The sequence below is a fragment of the Periplaneta americana genome, chromosome 4, assembly GCF_040183065.1.
Source record: "Periplaneta americana isolate PAMFEO1 chromosome 4, P.americana_PAMFEO1_priV1, whole genome shotgun sequence".
NCBI classification, from domain to species: domain Eukaryota; kingdom Metazoa; phylum Arthropoda; class Insecta; order Blattodea; family Blattidae; genus Periplaneta; species Periplaneta americana.
In genome coordinates, this window is record NC_091120.1 from 170,522,332 (window position 1) to 170,542,028 (window position 19,697).

The following is a 19,697-nucleotide window of genomic DNA, read 5'->3' on the forward strand; positions in this document are numbered from 1 at the left end:
TCATTTTATTTTCTGTGTGTAACACTGTTATTTTTAGAAACTAGTTTTATTGAAAGTCTTTATTTATATGAATTTTTATTCTTAATTAATAATGTACAGGATTAGTAGCTAAATTTATTTAAAATTTGATCTCTTTAGAAACTATGTTAATTGTGTAAGTGTATATACAATTAAGTTCGTTTGTTTGTTTGAGTTTTTAGAAACTAGGTAGCCTATTACAATTTTTATTTTTATACAGAATATGTAGTAAGAGCTATATTTATGCACAATTTTCTTTACAAACGAGCTCTGTGTTTACATCTAAATTTCTTTCAAACTTCTATTTCTATGGACTAGATGTATGTTAACAACCCAAATTCTCTAAGGAACTATTTGTATATTTATAGTTATATTTATTTGAAATGTTTGTTTGTGATCTAGATGTGTATTGATAGCTAAATTTCCCTAAATATTTATTTTAGGAACGAGATGAATGCACTAACAGCTTCTATAATAACTATAGGCCTACTTTTATTTTTATTTTGGGAACTAGATGTGTGTTAATAGAACTCGGTGTTATGACTTTATTCTTAGAAACTATACGTTAAGCGTTAAAAGCACAATATCATAGGCTCAGAAAGACAGATGGATTTCTGGCGGAGGTCTGCAAGAGTATCAAGAAAGGACAGATTTAGAAATACTGTTATAAGAGAAAAAATGAAAGTGCAAAGATCACTGTCTTGTAGACTATATCAAAACAAAATAATTAGATGGTGGTTGTTTAGTCAACTGTCCGAAGACAGATCTAAACCTCGCAAGTGATACCAAGAAGGCATCACTTATGAGGCAACTAGACCAGGAGATAATGGGTAGGATGGCCAGTTTCCCTCTCTATTGCATACATCGCCGACTAGCTACATATTACACTAGTCTGACTTTAGATGCATACAAACAATTATTGTTCTTCCTCTGACACATATCGTCAAGTGAAATGTACTGCCTTTTAGTAGATATGCATATCACACAGAACCTCAATCAGAGGTTAAATTAGATGATTTGATCATATAAAGGAGATGGCAGAAGATAAATTATCAAAGAAGGTGTATGAATGCAAATGAATTCCAACGGGAAAAAGGAAGAGAGGAAGATCAAAACTGACATGAACACAAGGAATAATTAGAACTAGGAGAGAAAGTGTATTGGAAGGTGGGCATGGGAGGATAGAGAAGAATGGACAAAGGCTATAGAATCCTGAAAATGGCTAGAGGAAGATGTCTTACGACATTGTGTGTGTCTAATGCCTGCCACTTCACTTTGCGTGATTCAGGTTCCGCATACTGCGGATAGATGGCAGAATTGTGACCTATTTTCCTGCCATTTTCAAGTTACACACCATTTCGGCGGGCCACGTTATGCATGATTTGTGTATGTGAAGAGTTAATGTCGTGTACTAGGGTGAGTGTATGTTAAGTGTTCGTGTAAGTGTATTATAGGGAATGGGTGAGAATGAGGATGGTGAGGAAGGGAGAAGGGGAAATCCGGTGCCGGCACGTAGCCTACTCCTGTCGAATAGCACCAAGGGGGCCGCCAGGCTTAACGTCCCCATCCGACGAACCAATCACTATCAACAGTGACATATGCCTTCCCTTCATATGCACTGCGAAAAGATTTGGGATTTAACCCAGGCATATTGGTGCACAATTTAGTGATTAGAAGTTGTGCACCGTCATCTCTCCTAGTACTGATTTCTGACCCCGCCAGGAATAGAACCCGGGCCGGCTAATCTGAAGGCAGACACGCTACCACAGAGCTAACTCGGTGGACTTCTTACGACATTGTAAAACCTGATAATAATAAAAAAAAAGTCTACATGCTAAATGACACAAGTTGTATAGTGAATGTGTGTTTCGTTTTATATTAACAAAATAATAATTATGTCTGTCATATTTATATATATAATTTGAACTGGTAATGGAAATTACGGGAAAACGGCTGAACGGATTTTAATAAATGGCCCCTCATTTTGAAGCTTGGAACTCAAAGTTTTTCGGAAAATAGTAGTTTTCAGTGAAATGTGAATTTTCCTACATAATTTTCCTATTTTCCAAAATCCATCTGTCGTCAGTTTTGAAAAACTAGCTAATTGCATTCAGGAGAAGCGAAGCGAGCATCAAGTCGGCCGTGTTGCATTTCAGAATAAAACAAAACACACACTACAGTAAACAATATTACACGAAGGTCATGATCTGCAAGAATGCTGACATATTTAGAGCTCAAATTAAATTGGTTATTAAAAACTTAACTTACTAAAAATAATTTAGAGGTTCGATTCTGTAGTGTATAATTTTCTGGGTACAGCTGTGTATTGGATATTAAAAACTACAAAAGTTGAGGTGATTTGATGACATTATTACTATTAGAAATGAAATATTATTGTAATTAATGCCGTGATGTGACTATTTTTCATTAATTATACATATTAATGCTATACTGATGTTATGAAAGTGAAACGTTTTGGGGTTATATAAGTAGATGTAGAGAATAACTTAAATTAGATTTTGATTTCTATATTTTACTGAGTGGCGGTTATATAGTATATGTTACTGAAAGCTATAAATCTTACGTAAGATAATATTATTAAAAATAAAATATTTTTATAGTTATTAATCAAGTGGGGTTGGGTATTTTTCATATATTTAATGGCGATGTGGTGTAGATATTTATATGCGTGGTTCTCTTCAGTATTGGCTCGAGAGAAAGTATCTTTCATTATTATGGAAGCGAATAACTTTCCGAATGTCTGGTATTCTTCATTGAAAATGAATCTGAAAAATGTTTATTTGAACGTCTAATGAACTTAATTTGCAACATTTGCTGCACAAGCCAATAGTTCTTATATAAAACGAAATGTACTATCCGTGAAAACCAAATAACTCATGAGGTGAATTCGGACTGCCACTCCAACTTCCTCACCTTCTATATAAAAAGGAAGAAGATCATGTCTTCGACCACCAGAAATGTCATAGAAATTTTCCAAAATTTGATACGGTCTACGGCGTGAAAGGACAGCGTTATTAGGATGAATTTCACTGAATGTATCTGTTAAGACATTAGATAACGTGAGAATAAAACAAGTGAAGTTACTAAAGAAATAAAAATGTTATGACGCAGTAAAATTTGTAATACGTGTAACTAAATCAAACAAAATCCATCCCATTCTATCCAGCGAAAATGATATTCAGTTCATTAAGTTGTGATATGAAAAATGTTTCTGAAAACCAGGCAAAACATTCCCACCGGACATGTTGTACAGGGACATCATTTTATTTTTACTTCAATTTTTATTGTACCTGAGTTTTTGAATGTACTTCACTCCCACCCCTTCTACTAAGGAAGTTCCAACTCCACACAGAACCAAGACCGCAGATAGTAAGCACTACTGAGTTACTGAGTATAGTACGTTCCAGAAATATGTTCGCGTTTTCCAGTGAAGAAAGAGCTTTCAATATTGAATCATATTTTCGCACAGGTACTGTCCGTTTGCCTACGTCGCATCCCGATTTCCCCCACCTGCTTCTGCTCGCCCCTCTGTAATAGCTGGGCTGTCTTAGCTCTTTTCTGAAAACATTAATTTCTCTTAGGAATTGGAAGTTTACGTAATATTATACAGCTGTTTAATTTAACTTAAATAAAAGGGCCTCGTTAAGTAATTAACTGTCACGTGATTTCCTCCCTTTCTACAATCCTGCGGCATAACCACTTGGACGGACAGTAGATAGCATGTCTGAGTAATTTTATATTTTCGGGTCGGGCAGAAGAGAAGATTGAATTTACAGTACGTAGAGTAGGTACAGAATTATTTCAACATGAGTTACTAGTACGAAGGACGAAACTGGCAATTGGAATTAGATGCAATAGTCTACAGTGCGATAATATGTACAAAAGAACTGAAGCCTGTATCGAAATGAACGGCCACCATTTTCAAAATTGTGTTTAAATATTCATAATATTATGATTATTTTTCAATTTAACTTCTTTCTCTATATTGTACGCTAATGTGCTGTAGACAGTATAATATACACTGCATAATGAATGCGTTCGCATGGATAACTCACTTCGTGAGTAAAAACACTTATTCTTAATACAGAACTGTAAAGAAAAACCTAATGAAAATTATCAAATTAAAAATCGCGATATTTCCTACTTTACGTAAATGGATGAACTACTTTTCTTCCTTCTTATACCTAGTAGAGTGATTTGTGTTTTACGCCAGTATCATCGAACTCCAGTCTTGGAGGGGGGAGCAAGCGGTGTTTCCGGTTCTCTAAAGGTATAGACAGGTTAATATTAAAAATGTTAGTAAAAATAAAATGATGTCCCTGTATAACGAATAAGGTCAACAGAACAGGGTAGAGATGTGTTCCAGGAACTGTTCTCTTCTTGAAACGGGATTTTCTTTTCCAGTCTCGGACACTTGTGTCAGTCTTCCTCTAAGACAATCTTGTTTACATATTAGTGTAGTGATGGCACTCTCACTTTTACGTACTACTCACTGTACGTTTCCTATACGATTCTGAACTTGAATGACAATCATTTTACAGACGGAGATTCTTTCTGTCGACCGTGGAACAGCAAGTAGGCCTAGCCGTTTTACATATAAACTTAATCCTTTTTTTTTTAAGATGGAACTTCAAAACAATGAATTGGGCACGTTAACTGTACAGTCCATGCCCGATACACCAAATGGAATTCGCTGAAAATAACATACGAGAGTGGGTTTCCTGGAAGTATTATTCTTTCCATGTCATCACTCTATCCATTCATCATCATCATAATCATCGTCGTCGTCTTCGTCGTCGTATTAATTTTGATCATAATAGCAAACACCTCGTCATTATGTGTAGGCTAAGGTTGCCTAATTCCGTGACATATTTAATAAAGTCTATATTTATGCCAAATTTGTACTAAAATTTTTCAAATAACACCTAAATGACGTTATTTGGACCTTTAGCTACAGTTTTTACAACATTCAGTGTCAACAATTTCACAAGTTTGATGTATAATATATGATTCTTCATTGTTATACAGTGGCTCCTAAATCCGTGACAGGGATCCAAATTCCGTGATAGTGATATCCTAATTCCGTGATATTAAAATAATCCTCATTAACTGCTCAGAAAACAAGCGTGTATTTGGAAAAACGCTTTAAAGTCATGGTATATTGTTTTAATATGTATTAAGCAAGAAATTACAACATAAAAAAGGGTCTAAGTGACAGATTTCATAGAAAATACTTATATAACTACAGGAATACATATTACATATTAATATATTATAAACAAAATAAACTGAAAGTTAAATTCAATACAAGATTGAATTTGAATAAATTGAATTATAACAATTATTTCTCATTATTTATATTCCTAACAACAGCAGTAATTAAGTTAAATATATACCTTATTATTTTATTATAATTATAATTGATGTTTTCTATAACTTATTTCTATTATTATTTCCAAGAACTATTTTCTTTCATAGACATTAATTTTCACAATTTAGCGTTGACACCACTGGTCGAGTGAGTCAGGAAGGAGAAATATGAAAATAAATCCGAAAATGGGAAAGCTCCTTTAGCATTGTTATTGTCTCATAATGTTTAAATAATCATACACATTGATTCAGCTTACTATAATCTACAGTAATATATCATTTTTATAACACTATATTAATTCTTACCTCAAATATAAAATGTTTCTTCAAGAGCGGTCACAAGAGAAAGAAGAAACACTTACTGGTCAATCACCTTTCACTGAACAAAAGCTTCTGCAGTCGACTGTTTCTATTCAAAAGGCGGGTAGTCAATAGAATTGAAAAGAAGACAACTCCATGGCAGCCAATTGAAATCTTATCACTTTGATTAGGGGTATCACGGAATTAGGCATCTTTACCCTACAACAACTATCACAACTAGTACAATACATTCAAATAAAATTATTTAAAGCAAAATAATTTGTAGGTTGGCTTCGATTGGCTTTTCCAGGATCTGATTAGAGACGGATGCACTAGATTTTCTTTGACATATAATACCCTTTAAAAATTCCAACTTTCAGTTTTTTTTTTTTTTAACCAAAGTGGATGGCAAAAGCTTCTCAATCGAATAATAGCAGGCATTTCCCACATTTATTTTGCGTTTAATTTCCTCTCAAAATCTGGATAACAATATTCACTGTTGAAGAGCTGAAAGCTTTGAAATTAACTCAAGTGCTGCATGCTCCAGCGAATTCCAAAACAGAAGGCGATGTAAGGGAGTTATTCCAATTTCTCGATGATAGACCCTACAGTGTTTCATGGACTGAAGATACTGTATCTTTGATTAAAGTCATGAGGGTGTTGATTAGAAAACTAAGTAACGATGATTGGTACATTATTTAGTGATCCATAAAGTAATATTGTTGCGCTGCTGTGTCAACGTCACATATTCATTGCCATTTATCACTTTTAATAAGTAAATGATTTACTAAATTGCCTGTTTTTTAATATACAGGGACATCATTTTATTTTTACTAACATTTTTAATATTAACCTGTCTATACCTTTAGAGAACCGGAAACACCGCTTGCTCCCCCCTCCAAGACTGGAGTTCGATGATACTGGCGTAAAACACAAATCACTCTACTAGGTATAGGAAGGAAGAAAAGTAGTTCATCCATTTACGTAAAGTAGGAAATATCGCGATTTTTAATTTGATAATTTTCATTAGGTTTTTCTTTACAGTACTGTATTAAGAATACGTGTTTTTACTCACGAAGTGAGTTATCCATGCGAACGTATTCATTATGCAGTGTATATTATACTGTCTACAGCACATTAGCGTACAATATAGAGAAAGAAGTTAAATTGAAAAATAATCATAATATTATGAATATTTAAACACAATTTTGAAAATGGTGGCCGTTCATTTCGATACAGGCTTCAGTTCTTTTGTGCATATTATCGCACTATAGACTATTGCATCTAATTCCAATTGCCAGTTTCGTCCTTCGTACTAGTAACTCATGTTGAAATAATTCTGTACCTACTCTACGTACTGTAAATTCAATCTTCACTTCTGCCCGACCCGAAAATATAAAATTACTCAGACATGCTATCTACTGTCCGTCCAAGTGGTTATGCCGCAGGATTGTAGAAAGGGAGGAAATCACGTGACAGTTAATTACTTAACGAGGCCCTTTTATTTAAGTTAAATTAAACAGCTGTATAATATTACGTAAACTTCCAATTCCTAAGGGAAATTAATGTTTTCAGAAAAGAGCTAAGACAGCCTAGATATTACAGAGGAGCGAGCAGAAGCAGGTGGGGGAAATCGGGATGCGACGTAGGCAAACGGACAGTACCTGTGCGAAAATATGATTCAATATTGAAAGCTCTTTCGTCACTGGAAAACGCGAACATATTTCTGGAACGTACTATACTCAGTAACTCAGTAGTGCTTACTATCTGCGGTCTTGGTTCTGTGTGGAGTTGGAACTTCCTTAGTAGAAGGGGTGGGAGTGAAGTACATTCAAAAACTCAGGTACAATAAAAATTGAAGTAAAAATAAAATTATGTCCCTGTATATGAACACCCAGAGCCCAAGGACCCTTCCTGTGAACATGTACAAGACGAAGCCTGGCTGGTTACCGAGCTCGTCGCTCAGCTGGTCTCTGGGTAGAAAGTCAGGGTGATCAAAATGAAGCTTGTTTGTATTTGTCAGCCAATGTAGCTGAACTCACTCTGCTCTTCAAAATTGTTTTTAAAAACAATAACAATTTGTAAAAGTGCCAGAAAGAACTGTATTTATCTCCAAGATCTTCTGAATGTACTTTAGATATATTCTTTTCTGGAAAGCGTCTTCTATCATAATAAAACTCTTTCATTAAATTCCATATAGTTCATTCTAATGCAAATATAACATTGTTAAAATAATATATATTAATTACCAAAAGGTCAGTACCGATAATCATCTCAAGTTTCTAAAATCGTCACTTATTGCAAACATTAATTTTCTATTTAGAAATTTACTTGTCATCGGTATCCATTTCACACCTCCTCATTCTAGTGCAGAGGTCAAGAAAGCATGGGACTATCTCTATGCTCCCAAGAGCCTTTATGATATGTGCAGGGTTACCTTTATCTTTATTGGTATCCATTTCAACTCCTACTTCATCTCACAATTTCACAATAAGATAATAGGCTTTGGTGGTTGGAATGAGTCTGATTCCAAATATTGTAAATATTTGAAATTAATCTTTCACAGTTCATTATACGTGTCGAAATGAACAGCAGTAGGCGTTTAGCACGTGGGGTAGTGTGTACAGACTCTCAGAACGCATGCGCTGTAAAGGCATTTAGGTCACTGGTAGCTGAAGGGTTCCATTCTACCAGCTACAAGCGAGCTAACAGGCTAGGTAGCAATCGACCGAACAATCTTCGTCTTGCACGACTCCATTGTGTAACGTTTAGGAATTCCTTCCAGCAAGGTAACCAACTAGTCAAGCTACCAGCAAGGCTTCGTATTTTACGTACCCTATATCAGCAACGGAAACCCGTAGGCTACTATCCTCAAAAAATCACTCCAGCCTTATCTTAACTACTGCAGATGATAGATGAAATGAGGACAATATGGAGGGTGCTGGTGAAATGATAGAGAGAAGCAGGAATACCCCGAGAAAGACCCTCTGCAACGTGTGCTTTGTCCACCAAAATTCCATCATGACTCGGCCGGGTATCGAACCCAGGCTGTCTGGGTTGAAGACCGGTGCGCTAGAGTTTGAGCCACAGACGCGACAAATTTTATGTTAGAGGTCCACGTCTAAATAAAGAAATGGTTATTTTATTTTGAACTTTATGAGCAGTATACTGATAACTTACCGCGTGTATCTTGATGGACTTGTTCTTCAGCTTGTACAGCAGATATCCCAGCGCTATGCCGATCAAGTAGGGACCTGCTCTGGCGTAAGTCCTTGTATACACTTGGACATACACAACGCCCACAATTATCGGGCTGAAAGAAAGGACGATGATTACAGTTTAAGTAAATTTTATGGCAAGTGAAATAACAATTAATTAAATAAGTAACTAGCTTGAGACAGATAGTATTATAGGCATCCGACAAGGAAAACTCAGTGCGCAGACACCAACGAGCGTGATTGTCTCGCGCAGATGACGTATGCTCCCGTTTCCAGCATGCTCTCGAGCCTACTGCAGGGGAGTAAGAGGGGTATAGCATGCGCGCCGCGAAGAGTCCCAGCTGAGTTTTGCTTGTAGGATACCTATAGTGAGAAAGACGGTGTATGTGATATTTATACAGGTTAGATGGTAACCTCTGCACCAAAATGAAACTGGCAACAGATCATGAGGAGAGATTTGAAAATCTAAATAAGTTTTTTCTCTAACATTCACCGTTTTAGAGGAAATAGTTACGTTCCTGTGAAAACATCACAGCTGCTGCAATAACTCTACCAAGTGCGACCTGCACTCCTTAGCTTCCCCTCCCTTCTGTTGTACTCAGTCAGTGACGCGCAACAGTGCGATGCGTTGCAAATTTTTTGTTAACGATTTTCGCAATTATTGGAAGGAAGGAGAGGAGAAGATGTAGGGGGATGGAAGAAAGGGAAGGAGGGAGATAGAGAGAAGTAAGTCCCATTCGCTCTGTGGATTGCGAATATACTTCCCATTAAAGGGATCTGTGGTTCGATTCCAGTGTGAGCAGTGGAAGAGATTTGTCTTCCGTCCATGGGACTGAGGGTTTGTCCCTTGTCATGTGTTGTCTCAGCGGTGGCCCTGTGCCTTACTGATCACACAACCAGAAACGCCCGCAATGTGTGCTTGTCTAGTGTTGGTCCATAGATGTATACTCTTCACTACATCGCGTAAACAGTCAAATAGATTAGATATGCAGCCAGTCATTGATGGGCGGAATGGCAAGGCTGCAATATGGATGGATGGATGACTGGATGGATGGATGGATGGATGGATGGATGGATGGATGGATGGATGGATGGATGGATGGATGGATGGATGGATGGATGGATGGATTGATTGATTGATTTGGTCGGTAGGTGGAAAGTGCGTGGGCAGTGTACAAATGGATAGATGCTCATTAACGGAATTAACTGAAAATCAAGGTACATATAAATAACTTACTCTTTAGTGTACAACATCGCCGCTGTTAGGTTTTGTGCGAAAGTGATGGCGAACGGGATGACCACCGAAACGAATGTGAGCGTTGCTAGGAGACCTTTTCCAAAGCGTGGCCATCTAGCCAAGGGATACAGGATCAATGGTGACACCCAGAAGAGTTGCATGTCCACCGCCAGGTACCACGTCTGATTCAAACACTGTAACAGTAAATCTGCAATGTTACAAATGACTAGGAGGCGGATGTTGATAAAAAGTCATTTTTTTTTATTTTTTACATTAGCACGATGCCTATTAATATAGAAATCCTTTCTGTGTTAATATCAACGTAAAAAAGTAATTTCTTATATTGCATTTGTTTACGTTTCTGAACTAATAAGTCATTTTTATATTTTTTTTCGGTATTTTTTGGTCATTTTTAATACTTTTTGAAGAACTTTTAGGTCATTTAGAATGCTTTTTACTTTCTTCTTTACCGATAGGTCTGTTAAATCATTTTCTAACCAAATAGGTCAGTAGTAATTACCTACTGAATAAGTGAATAACAGTGAAGTTTGAGTTTTATAGTTTGGAACAGACTCTAAAGTCCATCCCTCATTCCACTGAAGGCTTCACTTCACACAACGGAAGTAATATAAAATGCTTGACAGCAGCTTAGTCCTCACTTTGACCGCTACTGTTCTTTTGTCGGTACGAGGATGTCTTTAGAATTTATGTTTGGAAGGGGAAAAACTTTCACCGTGATCTGGACAGAACGTTGTGTCCTCAACATGGTTCGGAAGAGATATCTATTGTATTAAAGAGAATTGCAAGAATGCACGCTGCGCCCACAATTTGTTTTGTCATTCACACTCCCTCATCTGGAAGATCTGGTAACAAAAGTGAAGCGCGGAAGGAGGAGGAGACGGAGAATGGAGGCACTGACATGGACCACCCCTGATTGAAACACATTGTAAACCCTCATTAAAATCTATAGTTTTCCCTTTAAATCTTCATCTTTTTGCATGTTCTTTTCCTTTATCTTAGTCAAATTCCAGGAAGTTGCCTCCTCTCTACGAGATTTGCAGGGCAGTCACTGAAACAAGGTGACTAATTTTTAAGAAGTTGTGGTGCGAGTACGGTAAATAATATTTAAATGTCATTTTCTTTTAATCTCATGTCATTTTTCCATTAGTTTAAGGACATTTTAATGATCATTTTAAGTAGATTTTTAGGTCTTCAACATCCGCCCCTACAAATGACTATTTACGCCCTCTAGGCAAAGAACTTTTTAACTCTTTCAATGAACTTTAAATTCGTAGATCGATGATTGGAACTATGAATTACATTTCAAATTAAAAATAGTAAAGAGGTCAGTTTACCAACCGACCAGAGTATGTAGCCTACCTGACAACTTTATGATTACCTATAGATCATTCGTTATCTCGTGAAACCGTAGCTTATAGTAAGAATCTTCTGGTGGGGGTAAGCGAGCTAGCTAGCTACAAGTAGAAGCGTAGCGTGGAAGGGAAATTCCTTTGTACACTTTTCCTTCCCCTGACGCACAGATAGGTTTCACGAGATAACAAATGGCCTATACAGGCGTAAGTCCTTAACTTCTTTCCAACTTAAATGAGCGGAACGATGTCATTTATAAAACTCTAGGCAACAATTTACTGATAAATAGCTTTAATTTTAACACATTGCCAAATTTCCACAAAGACTATATCAGACTGCATTAAAAGTATCTGCCAATGTCTCACAAAACAACAATCAGACCCATATGTGTGATCTAACAAAAGATACCACAGTGCTAAGTAATTCAAGAAGGGAGGTCATGCAAGAAATCAAGAACTTGGCCAATTTCTTGTAGCGGTCCTTACCATTTCCCCCACGTTGACGTAGTTGTTGATGTAGAGCAGGTTTGTCCACCAGTTGGCCAAACAGTAGTCTCGGTTCACGCCCACCCATTGGTTCCACATGGGGCCGGATCCCAGGTGATACATCAGCGAGGCGTAGAAGAAGATGACGAAGGCGTACGGTGGTGTCAGTCTGATAACATTAAACATAATAATTGCGAATGTGTCATTACTAAGCAACAGATTTCTAATTCCGTACCTGTTTTGTTTCTTACGTCCTATGCGTATAATGTTCAGATATCTCTACGTTTCATGTACAAAGGATCTCCCTATTAAAATTCTATAGGACCTAAAACGTCTAAAATGAACCATAAACTCCTACAAATGCCTAAAAGCCATGTTTGTGCCTGAAAAGCTTCTTTTTATTATTTTGTGTATATTTAAGAAAAAATACCGGTACTGAAACTTAAAAATACCCTAAAAATTCTACAACAATAATTTTCCAATTCATTTTGAATAATTTTTCAGAAAAGTCTATGATATACGATACAAAGATTTATTTTCAGGCAATGACTTTACTTTATATATGTGTAAGGTACAAGTCCTCATATTACATAATTTAATACTGTATTAACGTTTTCGTCAGTCATGCCGACATCATCAGATACAACTTTTTATGCTGCAATATCATCCCTTAAATAAATACATGTGCCTCTGTGATCAAAAATACAATATACATTGATAAACATAAAACATATTAAAATCAACATGGTCTGGGAACATCAATATTTTTTTTTCTCATGTAAATGTGCCCTTATTGTCGATTTGTTAAAAACACAAATGTGTAATTACAATACATATACTCGTATATAAAATTTTGCAGGTCTTCACTAAATAGAAATCTAAAACTGAAGAAATTCATGTAAAATACTATGTGAAGAGATATTTACAATTGTAGTATTTTACATGACTTTCTTCAGTTTTAGGTTTTTATATAGTGAAGACCTGCACAATTTTATATATTTTCTACTTTATTTTATGGATGATAATGCTTTAAGAAATGCGGCATGATGGAAAGCAGAAAGAGAAATTCTGAGAAACTCTTTACTTACTTACTTACTGGCTTTTAAGGAACCTGGAAGTTCATTGCCGCCCTCACATAAACCCGCCATTGGTCCCTATACTGAGCAAGATTAATCCAGTCCCTATCATCATATCCCACCTCCCTCAAATCCATTTTAATATTATCTTCCCATCTACGTCTCGGCCTCCCAACTAACACTCTATATGCATTTCAGGATTCGCCCATACGTGCTACATACCCTCCCCATCTCAAACGTCTGGATTTAATGTTCCTAATTATGTCAGGTGAAGAATACAATGTGTGCAGTTCTGTGTTGTGTAACTTTTTCCATTCTCCTGTAACTTCATCTCAAATATTTTCCTAAGCACCTTATCCTCAAACACCCTTAACCTATGTTGCCCTCTCAAAGTGAGAGTCCACGTTTCACAACTATAAAGAACAACCGGTAATATAACTGTTTTATAAATTCTAATTTTCAGATTTTTGACAGCAGACTGGATAATAAAAGATTCTCAACCGAATAATAACAGGCATTTCCCATATTTATTGTGTGTTTAATTTCCTCCCGAGTGTCATTTATATTTGTTACTGTTGCTCCCAGGTATTTGAATTTTTCCACCTCTTCGAAGGATAAATTTCCAGTTTTTATATTTCCATTTCGTACAATATTCTGGTCACGAGACATAATCATATACTTTGTCTTTTCGGGATTTACTTCCAAACCTATCTCTTTACTTTCTTCAAGTAAAATTCTTCTCAGAAACTCTTTATTCACATAAATTTAATTTCAATCGAATTATCCACAATGTGATTTAGGTTTCTGGCATCAAAAGCTAGGAATCTAGCCGTTTAGCTGAAGATGTGCATTTTGATAACAGCTAAAACTAAAAATTATAGCATATCCATTTACTTCATATTGAAGGCAGCAGAGCGGAACTCACCTGATGTATCTCTGGAGGTAGAATGAGATGGCATTGAATGAAGGGTTCTTCTCCCAGTAACGCATAAAAGTGTAGCACAGTAACAATCCTCCGAGTAGAAAGAACGTGTCAGTTGTCAACGTGCCGTTCATGATCAGCATCATGCTCACGTTCTGGTCGTACTGCAAGATTAGTTCAAAATACATTCTTGGGGTTATCTTGTTACCATTTACAATGTAAATATTCAAATCACATGGTTAAATATTGAACAAATTAATTTTTGGTAAAGCACACAGATAAATTAAACAATTAATATATACTGCATTATAAAGAAGAAGTTATATCTCTGAACTAACAGCTCCCATACACTCTAGAATAAACGTGCTCACGGCGGGCATTTCGCCCAGTGGGCGCCCAGAACAGTAGCGGGCGGGCGCATGAAACCTGTTGTAAATGTAAACAGGCAATGTCGTGCACTCAAATCTATCGTAATCAAGCAGTAACATTGCTGGCGGTTTGTAACATGGATACTTCTCTGATATTTTGGAATAAAATATTGTAAATACTGCGGATAGGTACTGATATGGTAGAGAACAGAACAAGTACCGGCACTACGTTTAAAGTGACTCAAAATTCCTAATGGGAGAGACAGTTCCTTATTGTTCGAACTGGCGAACGTGCCAAAAGCTTAATATGTGGACACACTGTTATAGATAAAAATACAACGTTGATCGAGATTGCAAGCTCAAACATATAGATCCCCTAATGGAGATGAGCGCATGCAACTAATAGAACATTAAAAGCAATCCGTCGTCAATGAGGTAAGTTTTTTTTTTTTTTTTTTTTTTTTTTTTTTTTTTTTTTTTTTTTTTTTTAGAAAAGTGAAGTATTTACTGATCACACACGTTGCCGTTTTCTCCTTTTTTTTTTCTTACCGCGTCATCTAAATTTACGAAACCGCCCACAGTCGCCACTATCGTTTGGAGATCCATCACGAGGTGAGAAACGTGAGGAAGAGATTCAAACGAATGTGGTCTGGACGTGCATGAGGACCGAGCTTGCTTGGTTTAATATTGGGTTCGAGATACAGTCAACTCTGGATATAGTGAACTCGGGTATAGTGAACATTCGGCTACACTGAACCTAAATCGTTGGTCTCGACCCGCATACATTAAAAGTACATTAATATTTCCGTTTATAGTGAACCCTCGCTTCGATTATAGTGAACCTTAAAAATTGAAGTTACAGGAGTTGTTATCCTGACAAATTCTTATTTGAAGTCATACCCTCTTGTATAAACTTGAAAGAATGTGTTGAGAACAACATTCTAAGTTTCTTACTCCTTTAGTCAAAGGACAAAAGTAGGATTAATGATTCCTAGACAATGAACTGTACTGTAAATCCAGGCAACGCGTGACACTTTCCTCACTCCACCGTCGAAGGGTTGCCATTCTGTTCTCAGGCACACTACTCTACTGTTATTTCTAATCCTCCACCATCAAAGGATTGCCTTTTGTTCTCAGAAACATTTCTATTATGAAGGATAGCATCGAAACAACGAAAAATGAAATTGTCTTCTTCTATTAAAAGGGGATGGCCATTATGTCCAGAGCATAAATGAAGGTAAGATTCCGATTACTTTCAAACTCCATCAACCCCCTCCAGTTTCCATTAAGTGACACGGGAAATTCCAAGGCTGAGTATGCTGTCACACTATAACAGCGTTTGTCATTTTTACTTGATCAGTCTGTTTTTAGTGTTCGAACAGTGAATGTACTGTATAAAAATGTCGAAGCGTAAAGTGTTTTCTTTGGAAGATAAGGCGAATATTATAAGTGACATTGAATGTGATCTTTCGCAAGCGGATGTGGATCGACATCATAGTTTAAGTAAATCAACTATGAGTAACAGTATACAGCATACAGTGTAATCCATTAAAAAAATAAATAGTTTAATCACTGTATAGTATTTTATTTTCTTCATTCCTGTCGTTTAAGGTTAGGAGAGAGAGACTTCGGATTCAGTGAACCTCGGATATAGTGAACAAAATATGCAAAGTCCGCAGAGGTTCACTATAACCAGAGTTGACAGTACTTTCTCCCGAGGCGAGTATACTCGAGCGTGTATGGTGGCTCTAAGTAGCCTATCGAACTACTTGCAACTTCCGCCAACAGGACCAGCTCCAATAATGCAACTGACTACCGTTCTAGGTAGGTACGTTAATATAAACACCGTGTCTGTGTACTTACGTCCTTCACGGCGATCTGGTTGACGGAGGGGCTGATAGACTTCATGTAGAAGGTGTGTCCGAGCATGATCCAGAAGATGGAGAGGAAGCGCAGTCCGTTCAGGCAATGCATCGTGTCTCCTCCAGACGCAGTGCTGAACAGTTTCCTGCAGTTCTCACGCACAGAGAAGCTCATCAGCACCTCGTGCCTCGTACCTGTTCAGAAGCACTCGCTCAATGAAGGGTAGTAAAACAACTTTCTTTGTCCTATCATCAGTTTTGTTGTCTTCTGATGCCCCCAGAAATAGTTAACCAAGATCTTTCTGTAATTTTACTGATCTGACATAATTAAATGCTGAAGAACGAGGAAATTCTAATTCGTAATTCGTTATTCCAAATGGTTACTCTATTTGTTTTTGTTTTCTGTTGCCTTCATAAATGATTAACTAAGATATTTCTGGGATTTTCCTACCCAGACACTGCTAAAATGTTGAAGAGGGGGAAATTATAATAATGCATTTAGAGCCCGGATGTTAGGCAAAATGCCTTTTTTAATCTGAGTGTATGTATGAAAGATCTATTAGAAATAAACACGTTTCCACACATTTGGGGTTGACAGGCCCAATTTTTATTTTGCCTTCATTGCCTATTTTATCTCCCGTTGCCTATTTTAAGGTTAAATGCCTTTCTTAACCTTTTTACGTTGATACTGTACATTTTCTATATTTTTAATGCATTTAAAATAAACCACACATAAATTATATCAAAAAACAAAAAAGAACGGTTGTACAAATTAAAAAAATATATTTCACCTCACACAAATATTTGCTGAGAATCTTATTTTCCAGCAATACATATGTTTCCAAAAAGTTGTAAACTTTTCTCCCCTACCGATTCCATCTTTTATGTCACTTAACAAAGATGTTTGAACAGTATAACCCTCAGTGCTCAGGTCACTTCGGGGTTTACCAGCGAAAGAATAGGGTTGAGGGAAGTATGTATATAAGTATATGTAATACGCTTTGTCAAACATGGCAACCTTTTCATAAGGGAAGCTTAATTTATTATTATATAATCTAGTCTCCAGGTCCCGTTACTGTTGTCGCTTGCACGCACAAGTCATGCGTACTTTAAAGTCTCTAATTCCTTCTCATACCCCTCTTTTTGAGACAATACACAGTCGGTTTTTCCCGATCTCTGAAAGAAAGTAGAGACAGTCCTTCTGAAATAAGTTGTTTTAAGTTTCCTCCAATCGCTTCAGTAGAAGTAGAAAGTTCTTTTCCACCATGAAGAACGTTCTCTCTGACAGACGGCTCACTATGACAGTTGACAACTTAAAAAAGCATCTTGTGACATGTAACCAAGGAAAGTGAGTTCCGTAATGGATAGTTTATTAAGTACAATATTTGTTTATTTTTTTTGTCTGTTTCCATGAATAATAAATGCCTATTTCACTGCCTATTTCTACTATTTTAGTGCCTATATGCCTACCTATTTTAACCAAAATAAATGCCTAAACATCCGGGCTCTATTCATTACCTTTTACTCAGATTATTATATTACTCATTCTGTTCTGCAATGCTTCCATAGTCAACTAAAATCTTTCTGAAATTTTATTATTCTGGAAGAGTTACATTATGAGAAGAACGCTGTAAGACATATTCATTAGGCCTACTATTAACTCTAGTGATTACTCTCACCTCTTTTGTAATCCCTCCGTAAAGTAGTAGAGGGCTTCAGGCAAATGTTACCGGCAAGTTTTCGCCCAAGCACAAATTTGAAGGTATAACAACTCAGACTCGTATCAGTGCTTAAATACACATTGTCTTGTTTCACCCACCATTGCTAATGTAAACATACAATACCGTACTAAAGAACATAGTTTCATGTGCCGAACTTACTTTTTTTCTTGGTTTCCGGCTTGTTCCAGTGTACGATTATATCGTAACACGTGCTACCTATGAGCAGTACAGCGGTCACAGCTAGCAGAATTCTGAAAAAACGAAAGTGAAACAAAGTTAGATTTACACACTTCGTATTTTATACTTGCATAATAGTTAAAAATAATTTATTAACTTCGAAATACTGTATGTCTTGTACTTTCCGCGGTCAAAAATTTAAATAGGATCGTTTCAGTAATTATCATTTTCACAATCTATGAATTAAATAATTTGAAGTAAAATTATTTTATATTAAATCTTAAACTGATCTCGTAACATTTCTAAGCTCCCAATAGGATTCGAGGAAATCCCTCCGATTGAGTGTAATGTCTACATAGGAATTACTGTAATGGAATTGATAAATACAATATTCTACAAAATTTAAGTGTGTCTAATGAAGTGAATACATCTACATGGGATTAGGCCTATTACAAGCTTATACTTATTAACTTTCTATAATTACGTATAAAAAAGGTAAAGGTAAAGGTATCCCCGTAACATGCCATGAAGGCACTTGGGGGAGCATGGAGGTAGAGCCCCATGCTTTTCATGACCTCGGCACTAGAATGAGGTGGTGTGGTCGGCACTACGCTCTGACCGCCTTTTACCTCCAGGAAAGACCCGGTAGAGCCCGGACGAGAAGTTATGGCACCAGCGCGAGGGACGAATTTTAGTTCGTATGCTTGGACTCTCCCTCACACTCAACTGAAGGGGTGTTGGGTTAGTTGGTTACTAGCATTCCGAGTGTTCAGATCGTTCTGCTACTACCGCTATTGCTAATACTGAAAACATTGTCCTTCTGAGCGCCCTCATTATGGCATTGTCTAAGGTGTGAAATCATAGAGTAGTTCATAGTCAAGGACATGAAATAGCAAACAATGTATGGAAATTCATGTCAGAAGAGGTTATAAATGGAATATCAATTCCATTGAAAAGCGTGTGGTGTATGCAAGAATACTGGCTGCCACTGGTATTTCAAAGCGAACCTTGGAAAGAATCAGGAAATAAGGGAAAAATATTGATGCTGGAACAGCAGGTTTTTTCTCCAGTCCGGAAAAATCACAGCCGAAGAAGAAGATTGTTGCAGCTGTAGACAGTTTTGATGAGGAAGTCATAAGACTCATTTATAATTTCTACGCTACGCATAAGCGGAGGCCAACTCTGCAATCGCTTCTTCCAAGAATGGAATATTAGTAGGTTATTTTACGACGCTTTATCAACAGCTTTGGTTATTTAGCGTCTGAATGAGATGAAGGTGATAATGCCGGTGAAATGAGTCCGGGGTCCAACACCGAAAGTTACCCAGCATTTGCTCATATTGGGTTGAGGGAAAACCCCGGAAAAAACCTCAACCAGGTAACTTGCCCCGACCGGGAATCGAACCCGGGCCACCTGGTTTCGCGGCTAGACGTGATAACCGTTACTCCACAGGTGTGGACCCAAGAATGGATATCAGTGTATGATTATGTGAAGAAAGTAGAGAACAATTACATTGAAAGTGAGCACATGATGGACAGTATTTTGGAGAAC

At 36.8% G+C, this 19,697-nt stretch overlaps 1 protein-coding gene across 1 annotated transcript in view; it reads right to left on the reverse strand.

Annotated features, from left to right (window-relative positions):
* Positions 1 to 19,697, reverse strand: part of LOC138698421 (nose resistant to fluoxetine protein 6-like) — a 99,131-nt gene that overhangs the window by 14,933 nt on the left and 64,501 nt on the right. The window contains exons 4-9 of the mRNA XM_069824310.1: positions 18,129 to 18,220; positions 16,250 to 16,443; positions 14,022 to 14,182; positions 12,021 to 12,189; positions 10,165 to 10,358; positions 8,890 to 9,022 (exon numbers count right to left, since the gene is read on the reverse strand). Coding sequence (XP_069680411.1) covers positions 8,890 to 9,022; positions 10,165 to 10,358; positions 12,021 to 12,189; positions 14,022 to 14,182; positions 16,250 to 16,443; positions 18,129 to 18,220 — 943 coding nt within the window. The remainder of the gene's footprint in view (positions 1 to 8,889; positions 9,023 to 10,164; positions 10,359 to 12,020; positions 12,190 to 14,021; positions 14,183 to 16,249; positions 16,444 to 18,128; positions 18,221 to 19,697) is intronic.